This window comes from Lathyrus oleraceus, chromosome 1, assembly GCF_024323335.1.
Source record: "Lathyrus oleraceus cultivar Zhongwan6 chromosome 1, CAAS_Psat_ZW6_1.0, whole genome shotgun sequence".
Lineage (NCBI taxonomy): Eukaryota > Viridiplantae > Streptophyta > Magnoliopsida > Fabales > Fabaceae > Lathyrus > Lathyrus oleraceus.
Window position 1 is genome coordinate 74,219,099 of NC_066579.1, and position 20,755 is coordinate 74,239,853.

At 32.1% G+C, this 20,755-nt stretch overlaps 1 protein-coding gene across 1 annotated transcript; it reads left to right on the forward strand.

The window, feature by feature from the left end:
- The first annotated feature begins 11,786 nt into the window (after window positions 1–11,786).
- LOC127115445 (aldehyde dehydrogenase family 2 member C4) lies at window positions 11,787–14,921 on the forward strand. The gene is made up of 9 exons (XM_051046990.1): window positions 11,787–11,984; window positions 12,161–12,303; window positions 12,410–12,793; window positions 12,875–12,964; window positions 13,041–13,214; window positions 13,298–13,435; window positions 13,716–13,853; window positions 13,949–14,010; window positions 14,378–14,921. The coding sequence occupies exons 1-9, from the start codon at window positions 11,915–11,917 to the stop codon at window positions 14,649–14,651; spliced, it is 1,473 nt and encodes a 490-aa protein (XP_050902947.1). The 5' UTR covers window positions 11,787–11,914; the 3' UTR covers window positions 14,652–14,921.
- Window positions 14,922–20,755: the final 5,834 nt, after the last annotated feature.

Below are 20,755 nucleotides of genomic sequence, written 5' to 3' on the forward strand. Positions count from 1 at the left end.
TTTTTTCGTTTTTTTTTCGTTTTTTTTTTTCGTTTTTTTTTTCATTTTTTTTATCGTTTTATTTTTTCGTTTTATTTTTTTTTTCCGTTTTTTTTTCAAAACACGTGGGCTTCGCCTAGCGAGCATGACAGCTCATGAACAAACCTTTGCTCCTTCAAGATTAACGTTTTGACTGACGAATAGACCCCATTTGAACATGTTGGAAGTATCTCAAGCCATTCCCTTGTGTTGACGGATCACCCAGATAGGACCCACAAAGTGTCCTGGATGATGTTCAAGCTTCTTGGATCCAATTCCGATTGCCATGATGAAATGCAAATGCTAAATGACCTAAAAATGAATGCATGCATGAGGTGTAAAGTGTATGCTTCCAGGAAAAATGAAGGGTAAATTTTGGGGTATTACACTAAGGATATGTGGAGATGATAGTTTTTATTGGCAATGGAAAGATCATTTGAGGGGTAAATTCTCAATTTCTTATTGTTCCTTGCAGGAATGTTTACAATTGTATCTTAGGGAGACCCATTGTAGCCATACTAAATATTGTTTCCTCGCTGGTCCACCTCAAGCTTAAATACCACAACCTACATGGAAAAGCGACAACCATCAATGTTGACCTAGAGCGAGCAAAACGAATATACCAAGATATCCATAAATATCATGGAGAAAGCATATCCATATAACTCAATGTCACTTCACTCATTAGAGAACTCAACGGGATGGGAATACGTTCTCCAAAAAGTGGTTGAAATAGCCATAAGGAGAAAATAAATAAGTGGCGGCTAGCCCGCTTGGTTATGTTTTACATCCTTTAATTATATAAGATACTATTTTTGAATAATTTTACTGCTTGTATACATATATACATGCCAATCGCAAAATAAAATGATGTTTTTTGAAACATTCTTTTATGTATGACTATGCATAACAACATGAAAATTTGGGGTACGGCCAAAGATATCGATGACCGATACTCATAAAGTAAGTGGTGATGTTAAAGACACTTTGTACATTCGGCTAAAGTAACTAATCCCCCACATAAAGTCAGGGGTGTTGTCGGAGACGTTTTTTATGTTTGGCTAAAGCAATAAATCCCCCACATAAAGTTTGGGGTGATGTTAGAGACACTTTATATGTTTGCTTAAAGCAATCAATTCCCCACATGCAATAAAATTCGAGGGAAGACCTTTTTAGTTCGCAAAAGTTGGAGCTATGCACTCAGGATCGTGCAAAATACCTTAAAACAGGTAACGAAAATAAATAAAAATCGAATTCCTTATTTCATTGTTATAGCGACATCCCATAAACTTCAAGGGAAAACCTCATAAGTTTGCAAAACTCTGGAGTCATGCACTCATAATCAAACAAATATACCTCAAACCGGTAAAAAAAAGCATTTTATTTAATAAAAAGAAGTATTTTCTACATACTTTTCTATTATAATGCACTATGAAACAGTACCACAAAAAAATAGAGGGTGAACAGAGGGTCCCGACGGTCCTACTTGCATAGAGAAATGATTTCCCCATCTACGATTACTTGATCCAACCAGATTTGCTCCATAGAAAGCGTCAAAGGATGGTGAAAATATTCTACTTGATCAAAAGCATTATGAGAGGTGTCATATGGATGTACCTCTTGCACACTCAAGTAAGGCCATTATGAGAGGTGTCATATATGTTGGGTAATTTTTATTTCGAAGATGCATCTCCAGAAAATTTTAAGAAATGCCTTAATTATTTAACAGTTCATTAGATATTCTGGAGATGCATCTCCGGAGTTATGGGCGACATTTTAAAATTTACATCATCTTTACATGTCAGATATTTTCGGAGATGCATCTTCGGAAATATATGATAAAAGAACCAGTTTCCTGATCAGACAGACATTATTGACATAGTTGGTTTTCAACTAAATCGTTCACCCTAAAAACCACTCATTCTCAATCCATTTTTTCATCCTAAATCTTCATCCTTTTGGTTCATCACATCATAGGGAGCAAAAGAAGATAGAATGTCAGATAAAGATTCTTCTTTCCCTCTGCATTTCTCACATTAATCTTCCATTTTTATTGAAAAAATTTACGTCGTTTTCGAAAATCTATCTCCAAAACGTATATGAACTTGTCCGAAGATGCATTTCCGGAATTTGTCTATTCATTTTTATAGTCATTCTGCAGCAGTAGCACCGCTTATGTTTTGTTATGGTTTTAATTATTTTCATTAGATATGATGCAACCAAATATTTTCTCAAAACAAGTTGTTTCTCCGAATGTCCGAGGTGTTGTTGTTTCTCCGAATGTTTAAGGTGTTGTTGTGACAGCTGTAGATGTGGGCAATGACTTTAAAAACAAGCATGAGTTTAATCTCGTGATCAAATGCTTCAATGAATTCGTATGGAGGCCTTTAAACTTGGATTTTGTGTGGTTATCGGAAGGTTCGATAATGGTTCAGATAGAAGATGTGCCTTTGTGACAATAAGCGGGAAATATAGAATTCCTCTCCGAAATTTTAAAAGAGACGGCACCGATATAAGAAAATGGGATTGTCCATTTAAGGTTCGTGGTTACATGTTAGCAAACAAAAATTGGATATTTAATGTGATATATGGTTTTCATAACCATGATTTATGTTTAAAATTAGTCGGTCATCTAGTGTCTGTCGGCTCAAGTCGGAAGAGAAGGAACGTGTTGCTGACATGACCTTGAATCTTGTTCAACCGAAAAATATACTCGCGGCATTGAAACGAAAATGATCCGAAAATATATCAAATATCAAGCAAGTGTATAATATTTGGTACTTCACTAACAAGGCGCTTAGGGGGACAGAATTGATATGCAACAACTTTTAAAACTCTTGGATGATAATAATTACGTGTCTAGGTACCGAACATGCGATGATGGAGTTATTGTTAGAGATATGTTTTGGACTCATCCTGATTCAATAAAGTTTTTCAACACGTTTCCTACAGTGCTCATACTTGATTCAACCTACAAAACCAACAAATAAAGACTTCCATTATTGGAGATGGTTGGTGTGACCTCAACTAAGAAGACATATTTTGTTCATTTTACATTTCTTTATGGAAAGGATGCAAGAATTCGAGAGATTGAACAACATTAAAAAAGAATCAAATGCACAAAATTTCAAGGGGGTACCACCTATAGATTGAGCCGACGACATATGTTTCGATTCATTTTAATTTCTTATTTAACCCGACAAATAATTATATGTAATTGTGTCTCAATATAAATGAAGTGTTATATATTTATCTTTTGTTCATATTTTGTCTTTATGCATTTTTTATCTTCCCCATGACAACACTTGTGTTTTTGTCAATGAAAAATAGGTTCTATTTTAGTGTTCTATTTTAAAACTGGTCCAGAACAAGTTTCAGAGATGTATCTCTGTAACAAGATAATAAGGTGTAGTTTTGGAGATATATCTCTAGAATCAATATGTCAGTTAATGAGTGGTCCATATTGATCTTTTCCTTCTATTAATTTAGGTGCTCTTATGTTATATTTTACACAAACTGAAAATGTCTCAAATGTCACAAATAAACATCCATTCCTATGTCGCAAATGTCTCCTTCTCCGACTCTACACCCGGACGAACGTTTAAGCTCACCGATTTCACCTCCCTCGAAGATATCAAAGATGAAATCCACTATCTCCTACCTTACGAAGACAAACGAAGGATTGTGAATATCAAGTAACGTTCACCGTCGATTGACAACGGAGGGAAGATTGAGTTCAACAAATTTGAGCTCAAGATGCAAGCGAATGTTAGGGTTATGTGGAATAAATATTTCCATTTCGAAACAAAAGTTTCTCTCGAGTTGGAAGCGACGCTACAAAGATCGGTCGAAGATATTCTGAAGATGTGCAACCGTCCACCGGGATATTGAAATATAATATTATAGTTTATATTGAAATCATCATTGTAATGCTTATTTTATATTATGAATGACAATTTCATTTTGAAAAATTACTTTTATGTTGATTCTGATATTAATGTGTCTCCGGAGATGTAACTACGGAATCATTCCAGAGATCCATCTCCAAAATAAAAATAAATAAAAAAACGGTGTAACTCAGAATGACTTTTGTTGAATGTGTGATGAAGTGCGTCCGTAGATGCATCTCTAAAATCAGCGAGCATTTGTGGAAATTTACATAATATATTAGAAACATCTAGGATGTCATAAAACATTCTTTTTTTTTCTTGGACCATGGCCTTATCTTTTATTAAAAAAATCATTTATTTTTCATCTTTTATTTTGTTTCTCCTCTAGTTTGTTTTTTTTAGTAATGGATGGATTATATTCTAAATTAACCGAGTTTTAATAAATTAGTTTTAAAAAATTAATTTTAATTAAAAATGAGTTAAAAATAGAGTAATTTATATTCAAATATACTCATAAATAAATAAATTTAAAATAAATATAAATATAAAATTACATTTAAATTAAAATTATCAATATTAATTTTAGATATAATCAATCTTAATCTTAGATAACATAATCAATTTAATATTTGATAAATTAAACACAGTAAAATCAATTTTACACTTCTAAAATTTTTGTTGACTCTTTAAAATAAAAATCAAATATATAAGCCATGCGTGAGTCACGGGTATACCTTTAAATTTTGGGTTGTATGTTACATCTTTTAGTCACGGGGTGTTCTACAATATTTCATGTTTTTTTCCGCCAAACTTTTTTTTTTTGAGGTTCTTGCTGTAGCAATAAAGTCTTTTGCTATATAGAAAAAAAAAGACTTTTACTTTGATCGGTGCTATGCAGCATAAAAATAACTCTCTTGAAAAATTAAATAAATGACTGGTTTTTTTAATACGAGTGATTACTCATTTTAATTTTTTACTAAAAAAGCTAATATCCATTCATTCAAATAGAAAAAATACACCAATATAATAACAAAACCAAACCAAAAAATTAAACACCTGCATCACAACGGCTAACTCACAATTCCGACATGCGGTAAAGTTAGAAGAAAACAAGACATTAAAAACATAAAAAAATCTTCATTTTTATTTATTTCTAAAACTAGTAAAAGAAACTCATGCTAGGTAGAAAACGTGATATATTAAAAGTATACCGCCGGCCAAATAGAACTTAATAGAACTTGACTTTTTGTGTGTGTGTGTGTAAATGCCAATGACATTGTTCCTACATCATGAAAAATAGAATAAAAGGCCCAATAACGATGAATGGTTATAATCTCTCTTCCACATCATTATTTCAAAGGTTCGCATAAAGCATGAAGTCCAAGAAGGCAAGGTTAATTATGACTGTATGATGCCATGATAATGATGTCAAAAGAGAAGACATCTTCCTTGTTCCTATTATCTAGAAGAATGTTCTAGGTTCAAGGGATCAAAATTTGTACATGCCTTAAGAAATCATGTAATCTATGCAAATGGTCCAAGACTGATCAAATCAATTATATCTTGACATCTATCCATTTATACGGTGATAAAGTCGGTTGGTCTCTAGAAACTCTAGAAAAAAATCTATAGTGAACAATCAAATAAAGATACACACTCTTTAAAACCTTAAAATATTACATAATTGTTTACCGTAAAAATTGATAAATAATCGCTGATCTTCCAAATCAAAAATACTTTGGTTACTCACATGATCGACCAGATTGATCCTAAGACATGTGTTATTGTTGAAATTATATTTGGAAAATGATGAACACTTATCATTCATGTTTGAAGATTGTTTATTTAAAATATTTTTAAAGATATGAATTGCAGAATGTAAAGGAAAATACAATAAAGGTGCTTGAAAATAACTTGCAATGGAAGATAAATTCTGAAAAAGTATAAATAAACTTCAATTGAAATGTAAAAAATGGTGCTATCAAATGTACATTCTCAATTACACTTTTTTCTCAATACACTAGATACTTTTAGTAATTTTGAGTATTTGTACAACAATTGAACACACATAAATCCTAACACTAAGACCCATATATAGTAAGTCGAAATAACCACTAGCAACGCGCTCGACATGTCTTTAATTTTTCTTGAAACTGGATAAGGACAAAATACAGTTATCCTTCTTTTATTCAAATTCAAACATCTCTGTCGAACGCAACCTTAATGTTGCCTCCGTCGAATTACCACTTTAAACTTAGAAATATTTCTAAGTCTCAGACAACATTCCCTCTTATGCAAGGATCACTTCGACTGGACTTTTCAAACAATGCTTTTTATGTCAAAGTCCAGAACATTTTCAAGAATATTTTATTTCCCTTTGCTCATATATTTGAATCAAGCTCGACGTCGAAACTTCCAGCTAACAGCAATACCTTATTTATTCATTAACTTGGGTATCGGAGTGTTAGCAAATACCACCTCCCTTTTATCTGTTCATGTCAAGGAGGATTCTTCAAAGATGAAGCGCCATTAGACGTTGTCATCTTATTGGTCTCTAACTCACTGTCGAGATATTTTTGTCTGGGTCGGATCATTGGTGTCGTGTGTGGGAATCGTTATGTAGGAAATCCTCTTTCATTTCACGATAAGATGATACTTTCTAGTGATACGGGTCATATAGGCAATCAAAAACAGAAACCTCCGTGAAATATGATACAACATTGGTTCTAGATCGAGTCGCATGCTTCCCAATCAGGTGGATGTTCGACCAATGAAAATATGTGTCCATCGTGAGAGAAAACAAAAACCACCCCCTTCCGCTCAAAAGATCTACCGATAAATTTACTTTTTATCATCAAAGTAGACAACTTTCTTCGAAGTTTCATCGTCAGAAATTTCCTGACACTTTACAACGAGAGTTGTTGTTTCCTCTCGTAAGGAACTCCTTAGAAACACTCGCATCATCAAAAGACACCCCTTCCCCCCACTTACTTTCTATGACAATGAGCTAGCCAATGGTGTCCCAAATCATCCAATACCTATTATCATTAAGGTGGTCATGGTTGGTTGTTACATTCGATGCATATTTGTAGATCATAGAAGTCATGCAATATTATGTACATTGAGGTATACTAGAAACTGAGTTTACATCTCATCCTACTACCATACTATGGCGAAAACCTACAATTCTTTAACAGGACAGTCACGAGACCCCAATGACATATAGAATTTCCAGTGGCATTTGGGACCAAATAAGAGATGAGAATAATGAAGGTAAAACTTATAATTATAGATTGTAATTCCATACGCAATTGTACCCTCAGACGCCATTCATTGACTAGGTTAGGGGAAATTACTTCAACTATTCACCTTTAAATCAAATTCCACACTTTGGAGGACCAAATCATGGTATCAGAAGCCAATCTGGAATTACACCAAGCTTTATTTCTATCTCTCCTGACAAATCATACTAGCATGGATAAGCTTCATTACTTGGGTGAAAAGGTCTAAGGAACACTAGAGATGGATTATTAGCTAGAAGAACCATTTTCCAAAAAAAGCTAGGAAAACTGGCAACGCTACACCTTAGAAGGCATGGAAAAAGGTCGAGAGATCCGAACCAATAGGAGAATTCACCAACATATTTGTGAGAGGAGATTCATTAAAAAAAACTTCAAAATAGGGGGTTGATCTACCCAAACCCGTGCGGTAGGCACTAATGGAGTGCTTGCAAATCAACCTTGATTTGTTCACATGGTAAACAAAGGAAATTCCCGACCTAAGGAGGTGGAACAGACAGGCCGACTGGAGCAATGACCTTCCCTAGGACATGACCATCAGAAGCATTCTTGTTGGGAACAAACTTATCATCATAGAATCTTCCATGAGTACCCAAGTAACAATACACACCATCACCATCCTTGAAATATTTTATCAACTTAATTGCATTATTGTCAAACACTTTCGATGACTCTAGTAAATCTGCATCATTCTGACAAACACGGTTAAATTCCAAAATATACTGGATGAAAGAGGTATAAAATAGAGGATGCTTCGAATTTAACTTGAAGTTGTTAATCTGATTCATAATGAACTTCACCAAGTTGACTTCTTTTTGTGTGATAAGAAGCCATATGAGGTAAAGGTCCATCTTATAAACTATGACATATATCCTTGGTTTCATGTACAAAATTTTCACTATGACCCATTGTAACATGTACATCTTGCATTTCATCTAACTAATCTAAAAATTAGCAGTATCAAGATGGTACTTGTTTAAAGATGTTGAGACCAACTCTATTTAAACATGAGGCATTAGATACATAAACATCCATTCTCTTGAACTCAAGCCCAAAGTGAGTTTTGAAATCTTCTTGATGAAATTCAATGATTTGACCATAAAATTGACACTTAAGTCCACCTCTGGTTACTTTAACATTACAATATAATTCCTTGACATTGTTGTGGTTGAATTTCTTATGTAGACCAATAAATTTCAACAGACCATGGTTATCAAATGGTTGAAGAACATCAATCTTAATTTTAGATTCAACAACCCTATCAACATAATACTTAACCTCTATTGGTTCGTTCACATATATTTAAGCATATAACTTATGATCATCCTCAAATAATAAGTTCTTAGCCTTGATTACTAAAGAAGATAAATTTTGACTCTATGTAGAACTAGTAGATACGGGAACAGAACCATAAGTACATGATTAGTTACCTGGAAGGATGATTTTGACACGACGACATGGAGATTCTTTTTTTTCTCGCATTTTGGTTTATGTACCCTTTGGCATCTCTTGGGGGTTGGATGAAGATGAAACTTTTCTTTCGCCCTTTTGTTGTTTGGACTGTTGATTTTGATCCATTGTTTCTCTTAAAGGATGAGGGTTGGTTCAATGCATGATGAATGAGTTTGTGAATGTCGTAGTGAAATGGGTTTGCATGCAATGAAAATGAAATATGATGTATGAGTTTTGAAATTAAAATGATGAATAATGATTAAGAAATGAATCGTGTGTGGGTTTAATGAAAAGTGGAAAAGTTTTAATGATATCAAACAAAAAATCACACACATAAGTAAATCTAGGACTAAAACATTGTGATTTGAATCAAATGACCGGTGATCCGAATCAAATGGAATCACTCGGGTTTTGATTCAAATCAGACTGCTTGTGATTCGAATCAAGTGGCTTAAATTTCATTCATAGCATACTATGATTTGAATCAAATGGGGGTGTGATTTAAATCAAACTAGCGCAGAGGCTAATTCAGATAAAATTTGATAAGCTTGATTCGAGTCATAGGTCTTTTGAATCAAATCATACACTAGAAAGTTTGAAAAGTTCAAAAAAAACATTTTGGATGCATGACAACTTTAAATGCAAAATAGTACACAGTTTTTAATGAGAAAATATTTTAATGTACATGCTAAAGATAATGCCAATTGAGATAAAACCTTAATGATGCACAGATGAAATGAAAATTACTTGATGTTTATTATGCTCAGATGAATGAAAATGTGTTATGCACATATGAACAAAAATAGCCTAATGAATGATATGCTCAGATGAATGATTTATGTTATGCATACACGACACATAAACATACTTTAAAAAAATACACCAAGCACATATGAAATGCATAAAATTAAGTACACTACAAGAAGATAAAGGAGATTTGAATTATCATACCAATTTGACAATTTAGGCTTTAAATAGATGCACACGAAATGATTTCTTGGCAACAGTAATAACAAAAGCAAAATACAATCAATCATAAAAAATGGATATGATTTCCTTTGCTCGTCTGAAAAGCATTATTAGACACTCCTTTACAAGGTATCAAAGGAATTGAAACACCAGATATTATGATTATCTTTAACCATACTAATAATAAGTATATGATTATGTACATAATTGCTTTTAACTTATGTCTTGACAATCTAGGGTAATTGATTCAACACTATGACAATGATATGTCTCTTTCAAAACATGATGCTTTAAACTTCTTGAAGACTTGTTGAGTAATAAGTGAACATCTGAACCTTCATGAAACTATATTTATATTATTTTACGATGACGTCGGAAGAGTAGGTCAACAAGGAGATTTTTCTTCTTTTTTTCACAATTCTTTCATAAAATTCAAACACATACACACTATATGGAAAATTTTGTTAACTTTATGAATTATCATAATGTAGTAACAAAAACTTTAAGGTATACTACTAGGTTTCTGGTTACCTGGATACAACTCAAAACTTTGTTAGCTCAATCCTAAATGGATATAAGTTCAAAGAAATTCTAACTCACAATTAAAGACTAATTAACACACTCGTAATGGACTACTTCAAATATTTCTAGGTTATTCAAATAATGATGTAAATCAAACATTCAGATGATTATGAAACATATTAAATATGCTTATAGGAGAAAACTATTTTTCAAATACAATACCCTTCAGATCATTTTACCCATATCCTTAACTTTTAGAGTTGTTTAGACTTGATCAAAAGACCAACTATGGGGCAAATTATTGGGAGAGAACATGGGGATTAAATAATCTAGAAGAGGGGTTTGAATAGATCAATCCCCTTTAACCATTTTCAAAAGAATTTTCTTTTACAAAATCATAGTTTTAAGTGCGGAAGCAAAATGTGATAGGTGGAAGAACAGGCGAGCGAGAGCAAAATACACTTTAGACATCGTTTAGGATCTCATTTACTTTCAAAATACACTTTCTAATTAGAACGGGCGAGCGAGAGCAAAATCCTGTGGTTAGGAGGTGTGATCTTTGTCAATAGCGCGAGAGTGTGAGACGGGACCTTTAAGTCAATATTTTCTACATAACACAATAGAATCATATTTAGTGTCCAAATTCTACCTAAGCCCTTAGGAACGCGGAATCCATATTCCGGACTCATTTGCCATCATAACTTTTAAACCATTAGAAATTAGTGTTTTCATTTCCGTTCATAACCTTATAACCTTTAGCCTTAACTTTGCACTACAACAATAGATAACATTATATTGATCATTAGTCTTTGTGGGTTCGATAATCTTTTAAAACTACACGATTGGTTGTGCACTTGCAGTCATCATCCGACAGACACGCCCGTCACGATCAATAATGACCAAACTTTTGACAATTGCATTTCCTTCATATCCATCTTATTCTTGAATTTCTTGAGGTGAGAGGCACCATTTTTGCTTATATCTCATTGAATCTTTAAATTTTTATCAACACCCGCTTCTTCATTTTTTTTTTTCATTTATTTTTTCTTTCATTTATCTTGTGCCATAAGTGAAACTAGTAATAATCACATATAAAATTACTTATATTTGCCTGACCAACTTATACTACCTTCAAACTTCTAAAATTAAATTACAACACAAAAATATGCACTATAAATTAACTTGAATATTTCTACCTATCTTGTTTGACAAAAATGCACTTTTAAATTTTAATTGAAATTTAAATTCTAATGAAATGAAAATTTTGTTTGAAGTATCATAATTTAACAATTAACTTTACATTTGGGGTGTATATAGACTATGTTTTGAATGCTAAATATATTATAATTTAGAGTTATGAAAAATATTATCAAAAAATACAAATTATAGAAAAACTAAGTTTATGTTAACATTTTTCTTTTGTATAATAAACTTGAACTATTAAGGAAGTTGTGTGTTAGACACTTAGACCTTCATACTAATGCATCACTTTTGAAAGAGAGTATAAAATTCACATTGTTTCATTTATCACAATTTCTTTACACATTTTTCTGTTTAATTTCTTTCATATTCTTTGTACTGCCCACAAATTCTGACTCTGCTGTGCCATTCAAAAGGGTAGGCTAAGAGAATATGTCACATAATGCAAACTCATATTCACATTTTCCTTATAAATAACTAATTTACCACACTCATTTTCTCAATAACTATTTCTTTATACTTATAATTCATATTACACAGTTAAAAGTAAGTGGAGAATTTGAGATGAAAAATATTCCAACTATAAAGTTTAAAAAACTTTTCATCAATGGAGAATTTGTGGACTCAGTTTCAGGTTTCACTTAATTAGTTTCCTAAATATTTAACTCAAATATTTTTGTTACAATATTTCTCAATTTTATGTGGTCACTATAGTGTGTATTTTTTGCATTGTTCATAGCTAAATAAAATAAGAATTTGAATTGGCTAGTTAAACTTATATGCATTTTGGATTTTTGTTGAATAAAAAAGGAAAAACTTTTGAAACTGTTGATCCAAGAACAGAAGAAGTAATTACAGAAATTGCTGAAGCAACCAAAGAAGATGTTGATATTGCTGTCAAAGCTGCACGCCAGGCGTTCGATAATGGTCCGTGGCCACGCATGCCTGGTGCTGTAAGTTTTCAAATCATCGTCTAATTTTTACACATGCATTCAATCAAATTAATCATTATTCGGAGCAATATATATTAATTTGACATGATTACGAAATGTTTGATAGGAAAGAGCAAAGATTATGGTGAAATGGGCGACATTGATTGAACGAAACATAGAAGAAGTTGCAGCGTTGGATACGATTGATGGAGGGAAGTTGTATAGTTGGTGTAAAACTGTTGATATACCGGAAGCGGCTAATATCTTGCGTTACTATGCTGGTGCTGCGGATAAGATTCATGGAGAAGTGTTTAAAACTTCTAGGAATCTTCATTTGTATACTTTGATGGAACCTATTGGTGTTGTTGGGCATATTATACCTTGGAATTTTCCGACTATTATGTTTTTTACTAAGGTTGCTCCTTCTTTGGCTGCTGGTTGTACTATGGTTCTTAAACCTGCTGAACAAACACCTCTTTCGGCTTTGTTTTATGCTCATCTTGCTAAACAGGTATGGTTAAATTCAAATTCGTTGATTAAGTTTTCAATTTTAATGTTATTAAAATTGAGTTCAATGTGATTAATTTTGAAGGCTGGAATTCCGGATGGAGTACTCAACGTAGTACCTGGATTTGGTTCAAATGCTGGAGCTGCAATAACCTCACATATGGACATTGATGCAGTAACTTGGTGTCAAAAACATTTTATATAATTGATTAAGTTAAAGATGCGTCTATTAAGTTTTGTTTGTTTTACAGGTCAGTTTTACTGGTTCAACCGAAACAGGTCGTCGCGTAATGCAGGCGGCTGCATTGAGCAATTTGAAGCCGGTATCGCTTGAGTTAGGAGGCAAGTCACCTATCATAGTTTTTGATGATGCTGATGTTGATAAAGCTGTTGATCTTGCTCTATTTGGAATCCTTCATAATAAGGTATATAATTTTGTTCAAAGAAAATCTTGTAACATAAAAAATAACAATGACTTGTAACATAAGTAACTCTTTGTAATTTTCAGGGTGAAGTATGTGTTGCATTTTCAAGAGTTTTTGTTCAAGAAGGAGTTTATGATGAATTTGAGAAGAAAGTGGTGGAAAAGGTGATAAATTGGGTAGTTGGTGACCCTTTTGATCCTAAAGTTCAACAAGGACCCCAAGTAAGGATAAGTTAAATAAGCCCAAAAATTGGAAATAGACTTTCTTTATTTAACCGCGTCACGCGCAGTTACTAATCTCGGCCATCTAATCTCAAATTAACAATTAAGATCGTTTGATATTAATTTAGTGGCCATGTAATTTGAACTGTTCAAACTCAACTAATAACTCAGATTGATTATCCTATGAAACGACGTGATCTGCAGAGAATCCAAATCCTTCTTACCTAAAATAGAAATTGTTACTAACATAATTCTGATTTGCACATTATTTTCTTTGCAGACTAGTAAGGTACAGTTTGATAAAATTCTTTCCTATATTGAACATGGAAAGAATGAAGGAGCCACACTATTATATGGGGGTAGGAAAGTGGGAAAGAAAGGATACTACATTGAGCCTACTATTTTTACCAATGTTAAGGTATATTTCAACTCTACCAAGAGAAATGTTCATCTTAAACTGAAATGTTGTACTAAATATTTTTATTTGTTCTTACTGAAAAAAAACATGTTTAGGACGATATGCTAATAGCACAAGATGAAATATTTGGACCTGTTATGACACTTTCTAAGTTCAAGTAAGTACAACTCATATTCCCTTTTCACTGTCTTCAAAATTTTAAATCGCATCTTCGGCAGTGCTAAAAATCTAAGTTGCAGTGATATCTAAAATCTTTGTAGCACCGGTATTTTAAATTGAAGATGTGTCTAGTCTATATAACATGTGTTAGTATTAAATATCGACACAACATTGACACATGTGAGAACATATAAATATTTTAGTTTTTGAAGTTATCATAAGAGTTATGTCGTAGTTAGAGCTTTATAAACTAAAGAAATGAGGTGGTGACCCAAACTGCGTTCATATACTTTTCCCTCGACCCTGATATTAGTTTGAAATAATATTTGTGAATTCGCACCAAAATGTTGAAGTAAATATTGTAGGACCATTGATGAAGCAATTAAGAAGGCCAACAATACTAAATATGGCCTAGCAGCAGGGATTGTGACCCAAAACTTGGACATTGCCAATACTGTCACAAGGTCAATTCGGGCGGGCATCATTTGGATCAATTGCTACTTTGCCTTTGATAATGACTGCCCTTTTGGAGGGTATAAGATGAGTGGATTTGGAAGAGATTATGGATTGGAAGCACTTCACAAATATCTTCAAGTTAAATCTGTTGCAACTCCTATTTACAATTCTCCATGGCTTTGAAACCTTCATTATGTCTACTTGTAGACACTATAAAGATATGCATTATTAGGATCATCTACTTGAGTGCTTTTTATTTTTGGAATAATTCTAAATAATGTTAGTTTTAGGCTAATAATGATCAATACACTTATGAGCTTGTATTTTGTATCACAAAGAAGAATAGTGAAGAAAATTCTCAATTCTTTTAGCAGAAGTTATTGGATACTCAATTTCAAACCAGTTGTGCTTCTTGTATATTTGAGTTTTCAATAAATATATGTTTTGTTACTACACATGACTATGAAACTAACTTAGAAATTTGATATTTAGGGTATGTTTGGATTGATTTTCAAAAACTGTATTTTAGTTTTTAAAAATTATAAAATTAAAAATTTGTTTGATAATACTTTTTTGTCAAAGAATTTTCAAAATTAATTTTAGTATTCTGTTTTTAAAAACTAAAAAGTGAAAACATCTTTTAGATGTTTTTCTTTTCTATTTGGTGTTTTGAAAATATTCGAAAAATAATAATTTTTCATTAATGGCATTATCGTAAATATGTTAAATTTTTTTTTTTTTTTTGCAAGTTTGTGAATTTTTTTAATACAGCATCACGATAACAATGTTCTATGTTTTTCTAATTTTGTTTTAACATATTTATGAGTTTTTTTTAATGTATCATACGTTTTATCCATTTTTAATCGTAGAAAAAATCCACTTTAATATAGAACTCTCTCAATTGATTATTTTAATCAAAAGTAAAATTTATAAAAATATATTTAAATTGGTAAAGTTTATCTTTTTTAATATAGTCCATATTTGATGACTCATGAAAATTATTATATCTTTTATTTGGCATTATTTATTTAAAGTCTTAATTATATTTAAATTTTATTTTAGATCCCTTAATTTTTATTGGTTCTATGTTGCTCCGTTATATTACAATACCAAATACTTTAGTACTTTAATTTTTATTTTGATATTTTATTTATTTTAAAAATTACTATAGATTCTAAAATAAATTAAATAACATTGATTTGAATGTTATAAAAAAATTAAATTAATTATAAATAAATATATTATATATGAGTTTTGCTAAGATAGAACCATTTAATTTTTAACGAGTATATATATATATATATATATATATATATATATATATATATATATATATATATATATATATATATATATATATATATATATATATATATATATATATATTTAAATGATTAATAAAATATTAACATAGAAAATCTTAAATATTCAAATTGCTTATTAACTTATCTTATCCGATTGATAAAATTATATATAATTTTGATTTGTATTAGATTATTTTACTATAAAACTTAAAAGATTAGATTTTAGGATCTTTAAGATATATTTTTTTAAATTAGAAACCAAAAACAATTTCTCCAATCAAGTTTTTAAGTTTTTAATTTTTAAAACAATTTTTAAAGAGCTACCAAACAGATTTTGTTCCATTAATTTTTTTAAAAACAATTTTTTAAAACTAATTTATAAAATCATTTTTAAAAATAGAAAATTAAAACTCAATCAAACGAGCCCTTAATCTTTCAAATATTGACTTTGATGCATTGATAAGAAATTATGTGTTGTCTTGTTTGTGCTTGTTAGAGAAACCCACACACATGACATTTTAAATGAGAATATTCAACCACAAAAAGAAAAGATTAGAGAAATATTTGAGTCAAACTTGGTAACCAAATATCATATTTTATTGTTTGTATTTTAGCATTTTTTAATCAAATGTTAAGGTTTTACTTCTAATCATTTTAAGTAATAATACACCATTTTAGACAAAGAATCAATATCTGATGTGCGTATCACCTTTATCCAATGCACAAGATTTGATTTTCAGTTTTAGTGATGTTCAAAATCTATGTATCACCTTTATATCTATTTATGCTTTGAAACAATGTGTTACGTTTTAGTTAAATTATAGTGTGCTTGGATGAACCTATCTCATTTTGTTTGTAAGTTATTATGGGTCTTTGTTGCGTACATGTGAATGGAAGGGAAGTTGGACTCAGTCGTGGAACAATGGAGCAATTTTGGAGTGACATGAGAAAAAGGGAAATAAGCATCTTTAACCACATGGTGACATTGCGATGCAGTGGCAGTATCATCAAAATTCTGTTGTTTTTTTTAATAATATATGTGTTGGTCCTAATTGTTAGATTCTTAACTTCTATTTATTTTTATATACCATTAATAGATAGAGTAATATTATTAAAACTAATACTGTTACAATTGTAAGTGATTATTATTTTGTATTGAATTTGTGAGAAAACTATTCTAAGAGAATTGCATAAGATTAAACATATCCGTGACAATCACTTATTTTACTCTTGGATTTTCCTTAACTTTTAAACATTTAGCGGTATATTCAAGACCATCTTTAAATACGTATAAGGCGGGTTATCGTATAGGGTTTCAAAAAAATTCAAGATTTAATTATTTTTAAATGGACTTCGTAAAATATTTGTCAAGCTAAATAGTGATTAAATGAGACATCTATTTGTTTTTCTCTTGTTAAATTGTGACTAACATGTACGGGACCTCCAAAAACTTGAGACCGCTCTGAGTGTAACACCCCAAATTTGATTAATTAATTAAATTAAATTATTTTGAATTTATATGATTAATTGGTGTTTTTTAATCTAGGTGTATTACATGATGGGTTAGAGATGAGATTAACATATGATGGATTCTGATTTTTCTATGAAGTTTGATGTTGTTGGTTGTTTTAATGATTTTCTGGATGTTTGATATAATTTTCTAGGCATTTAGGGATGTTTGGGATTGAATTGGGGAAATTTTGGGATTGTTGTAAAGGCATATCATGTTCTGCATTTTTGCAGGTCTTGACATGTTCCCTTAGTGAAGGTGAATTTGCTTCGCCAGAGTTCGCTTAGTGAGCTGTTGTGTTCGCTGAAGCGAACGTGACAGGGGAGGGTTCTGATTTTCTATGACTTTCACTTAGTGGGAGATGTGTTACTTAGCGAGAGCTTGCTTAACGAGCAAAGGCTTCGTTGAGCGAGGATGGTCAGTGCTGAAATGTTTGAATCATAATTGTGTACCTACTATGATAATGTTTGTGCTGACTTGTATGATCGGTTAGCGAATCGTTATGGTTATACGATGTTGTGTTGTTGTTTGGTGAAGTAACATGAATAAATGCTTATGAATTCACATTTATTGAGTTGCTTCTGTTTGTTGGTGTTTATTGATGTTGTAACATTGATTAATGGTTGTGTATGATGAATGATGTGATGCATAAATGGTGACATGTGTATGAGGATCCTTTTGATGAATCTTTTGTGATAATGCATGTTGTTGAGAGTCATGCATCATGGCGTACGGCCTTCGGTCCAGTTTTGGTGAGCTCTGGTCCTATGATGGGGATCGAGAGTGAGAATTCAGTTTTAGGTGGGAATCAGTGAAGCGTTACCTATGGTGATGGTAACGATTTAGTGTGTTATGTCATGTGGTGGGGATCGGGAGCGAGATGAACCTGAGTGTTCATGAATGGTACCACATACATAATGAGTCAGTTGTGGAGTATATTTGTATACATGATTGCATATGTAGTTGATTGTTCGTGACGTTGTTGATTTGATGTGAATATGTAAATGTTGTTGTGATTTGGGTGTGAGAATAAGTTGTTGATGGATGTGTATTGAATGTGTGTTTGTTGTGTATTCTCTACCTTAGCATCCTTTACACTATTTAAATTGGTTTGTTGTGTCTCACCCTCTTTGCTTCGATGTTGTCGGTCATGGACATCTTGCAGATACTCAGGAGTAGAGTTTGTTGCAGTAAGTGGAAGTTAGCTCTCGGAGTTACTTCGTTTAGTTCATCATTATTATAGAAGTCTTACTCTGATCCTGTAACATCGGGGTTGAGAACGTTTGATTGTTTTATTCAGTTTGTGTTTTGTTAATCAAGAGTCGTATGTTATGCTCTTGACGTTTTAAGCTTATGTTAAATGGAGATTTTTTCCACATTGTTTTAATTCAAATAAGGTATTTTATTGAGACTTAATTATTTTGTGAAACATTCTTATTTGACGATTTCCGCTGTGAAGGTGAGCATGCGATGACCGGTGAATTAGAATGTTTTATCTTATTTAAGACAGATGTTGTTTTATGAAGAGTGGCATCCTAAATGTGTGCATTATGTTCAATGCTTGAATTATTATATGATTTATCTGCTACGGGGTTTAGGGTGTTACATAGTGGTACTAGAGCAGGTCGGTTCGTCCAGACAGGTTTTGTAATGTGATCGAGTCCCTAGTATGCGACATGTGTGTGTATATTGTCGATGCATTACTTCTTCTAATGTTGGTTTGATGGTGTGCAAAATGGTTGGAAGAAACAATCGCGCTATTGTCGATGCTTTGAAATCAGTGGATCAGGCATTACACTGGCAGCAGAATCAGGCAGGTGATGAGTTTCGTGGTTTGAGAAAATTTCAGAGAAATAATCCGCCGACGTTCAAGGGAATGTATGATCCGGAGGGAGATCAGGTCTGACTTCGAGAGATCGAGAAAATTTTCCAAGTGATGTCATGTACTGAAAGACATAAGGTTTTGTTTGGTACTCACATGTTCTCTGAGAAAGCTGAAAAATGGTGGGATAATGCTCGCCAGAGATTAGAAGTTGTTGGTGCTGAGATCACCTGGGTTGTGTTCAGGGTGCAATTCCTTAAGAATTATTTTCCTGAAGTGTGCGTAGCAAGAAGGAATTTGAATTTCTTGAGCTCAAACAAGAAATATGACGGTTGCTGAGTATGCCGCCAAGTTTGAGGAACTAGTGAAAGTCCAAGGTTTATCATATTACTCAAAGTTCAACTGTAAGTCCTAAACAAGTCACCACTAAATTCGTGCGACATACCATAGTTAAAATTCAAATCCAAATAAGAGCTCCAAATGAGAAAGTTAATCTTTGTCGCCTTGGAGGACCCCTCTACCTATATCGTAGTTTAATTACTTTGTGTTTATAGGCCCCGTGCTTGAGGGGATTTGTACTAGGATATCATGGCTTAATCACTTCACTCTTACAAGTATCATGGTTAAGAGACTAGGGGCTGGGATATCATTGGTCAACGTTCAAAAGGCTCAACCCACCTATTATCCGACTCTTGGATTGTAAATGGTGAAGTCACGTGGCGAGCATGTGATCGAGTTTGGCCCACTTACTCCATGATGTATCTTATGGGAAGACGTGACAAGCCACGTGTTAAGTGCGTTGAATGAGATTCTTTCAATGATGATTGAATGGACTAATCTCACTCCAATATGAAAGGATAACTCACCTCAGTCATTTCTCTAATGAATCAAATCCAAGAGATCGATGGCCGATTTTGTAGGTATAAAATTCAATCCCCCTAAATCATTTATCAAAGGTTAGATAACTCGTTACAAGAATTCATTCACTTTTACATTAAAAAAAAAATATAAAACCATCGTGTGGTGTTTCATAAGACAAGCAAAGTCCTCACTATGTTACTTTACCGTTGTAAAATTTTGAAGTCATTTTTCAAAGTTGAATGTTCATATCTCAAAGTTCAAATAATAAAAGGATTTAATTGAAATACACTAACAATGTAAAAAGATTTTACACCGTCAGTTAATCTTAGACGTTGGATATTGAAATAAATTTGACTTTTATTTTTAAAACCTATAAAGTAATGTAAACGGGTGATGGTGATGAATCGACAGTGTAAATCTTTTTACACTAACGGTGTATAATAATTAATCTTATAATAAAATTCATTGAATGTGCATATCTTAAAATATTCATTCTTTTTCCAACACTAGAATCTCACATTAAATTCATTTTTTATTGAAAATTTGAATTGGATACATGATCCATCAATGCTTCATCTATGAACTGTATCTAGACATTCTATATTGCTTGATTTGTTTACCCCTCTGCATTATAATTTGGCTTCTAGATGGTGCTTTAGCTATGATTTACACGTTTTGTATCCACAATGTGACATTAGCTTTAGCTATGATTTACACGTTTTCTATATAGACCCACTTTTACGCGTCTAGCTAGAAAGAATACAGTTTTTTTCTTCAGTAGAAAAGCAGA